At 46.0% G+C, this 2,280-nt stretch overlaps 1 protein-coding gene across 1 annotated transcript; it reads right to left on the bottom strand.

Annotated features, from left to right (window-relative positions):
- Positions 1–258: 258 nt before the first annotated feature.
- On the bottom strand, positions 259–2,031 carry LOC115730707. The gene is made up of 2 exons (XM_048278079.1): positions 1,414–2,031; positions 259–1,299 (listed from the first exon to the last, which is right to left on the bottom strand). Exons 1-2 carry the CDS (start codon positions 2,029–2,031, stop codon positions 259–261), a joined length of 1,659 nt encoding a protein of 552 aa, XP_048134036.1.
- Positions 2,032–2,280: the final 249 nt, after the last annotated feature.

Genomic DNA, 2,280 nt, shown 5'->3' with positions numbered 1-2,280 from the left:
TTACCTTCTTGGGAAAGAACAACGCCGATTCCCACACCCGAAGCATCGCAGTCTAGCTCGAACACTTTCTCGGACTTTGGAAGCATCAATACCATGGCTGTTGAGAGCTTTTCTTTGATAAGCTGAAAACTGGCCGAAGCTTCATCACCCCCAATGGAATTTGCCTTTCTTTAAGCAATCGGTGATCGGGGCCATGATTATACTGAAATCTCTAATAAAACGTCGGTAGAACGTCGCAAGGCAATGGAAACTTCGAGCCTAGCCAACATTCTGTGGAGTTGGCCAATCACGGATCACCGCCACCTTTTTTGCATCAACATGGAGACCATCCGATCCAACAATAAAACCCAAGAAAAGAAGTCGCTCGGTCATGAAGCTACACTTCTTCAAATTAATAAATAACTGATTTTTCTGCAAGGTCAGCAGAACATCCCTCAAGTGCTCTAAGCGATGTCGTTTGTCCGCACTATAAATGAGAATATCATCGAAGAAAACAACCATGAACTTGCCAATAAAAGGTTTGAGTACCCGAGTCATCAAACGCATAAAAGTACTAGGCACGTTAGCGAGTCCAAACGGCATGACAAGCCATTCATACAAACCTGCACTCGTTTTAAAGGCTGTTTTCCACTCATCGCTAGGACGAATGTGAACTTGGTGGTAGCCGCTTCGAAGGTCGATCTTTGTAAAGACTCGTGATCCAGCGAGTCTATCCAGCATATCATCAACCCAGGGAATTGGAAATCTATACTTGACGGTTATCCGATTAATGGCACGGCTATCAACGTACATACGTATACTATCATCTTTCTTCGACGTGAGAAGTGCAGGTACGACACAAGGACTTTTGCTCTCGCGCAAGAAACCTTTGCGGAGAAGCTCATCCACCTGCTCTTGTAAATTCTGGTTCTCCTTTGGATTCATCCGGTAATGCGGCAGATTAAGGAGACCGGCACCTGGTAGAAAGTCAATCTCATGCTGAATATCCCTCAGAGGAGGTAATCCGTCGGGTAAATCATCCGGCATTACATCATAGAACGCCTTTAGCAAAGGCTTAAGGGCTTCTGGAATACGAGCCACGGTCTGTTTGTCACCCTTCTCTACCAGCATGTACATCCCTTCACATTTACGAATATTCAACATAACCCATGCACGTTGCACAACACCAGAACCAGAACCAGAACCCTGTTTCTTTGGGGCCTGGGGAGTATCACCCCTCGGCTTCAACGTGATTCTGATTTTGTTCCATACAAAAGAATACATGTTCTCCCTAGCTCGATGTGTAATATCCACGTCATACTGCCATGGTCACCCTAATAACACATGACATGCATCCATTTCCACAACATCGCACATAATAGTATCATGATACAACTTTCCAATAGAAATAGGTAAACGACATACATGTGTTACCTTAAGCTCGAGTCCTTTGCGAATCCACCCTATTGTATAAGACGCGGAATGTGGCTCCGTCTTCAACTGTAAGTGGTCCACTAAAGCCTTTGACACTATATTCTCGCAACTTCCGCTATCAATTATAACATCGCATACCTTACCGTTTACAGTACAACGAGCGCGGAAAAGCTGATTTCTCTGGGTGTCTTCTATCCGCGGAGCAAGTAATAAACGACGAACAACACAATTCACTTGCTCGCCCACCTCATCTTCCACTTCTTCTTCGTCCACCCAATCTTCCTCATACTCCTCCTCTTCATGCTCAACGATATTGGCCATTCTCCGACGGGGACAATCGCTCGAACGATGGCCCAATTCGTTACACTTATAGCACCCGATCGGTTGCGGCTTGGCATAAGGATTCTGGACGTTTGGAGCACGGTTACTTGCCGCGACCGGTTCCTTAGGTATTCCAGCAACACCTCCCGGCGCTCGGTTCGTATCACCGGTTTGCTGACTTGAGGAACCTGAAGCATCAATCCGTTTCCCTTTTCCGAAAGATCCACGACCAGAATAATTGCTTCCATGAATACCTGGGCTAGTCCTCTCCAATTGCATCTCAATTTTTCGCGCCATCTCCCGGGCATCTTCAACAGAAAATACATGATGCAAAGAAACACGATCTTGAATATTCAATCGCAAGCCGTTTATGTACCTAGCAGTTTGTTGCACTTCCGATTCAGCTAGGTTATTGCGGGCGGAAAGTCGGAGGAACTCTTCCGTATAGGCTTGGACTGTTCGGTTCGTTTACTTGCAATTCTGAAATTGCTGGAACAGCAGCTGCTCATAATCGGTAGGGAGGAACCAGGACTTCAGCATCCGCTT

The sequence above is a fragment of the Rhodamnia argentea genome, chromosome 4 (assembly GCF_020921035.1).
Source record: "Rhodamnia argentea isolate NSW1041297 chromosome 4, ASM2092103v1, whole genome shotgun sequence".
Lineage (NCBI taxonomy): Eukaryota > Viridiplantae > Streptophyta > Magnoliopsida > Myrtales > Myrtaceae > Rhodamnia > Rhodamnia argentea.
This window is presented reverse-complemented; position numbering and strand designations above follow the sequence as displayed.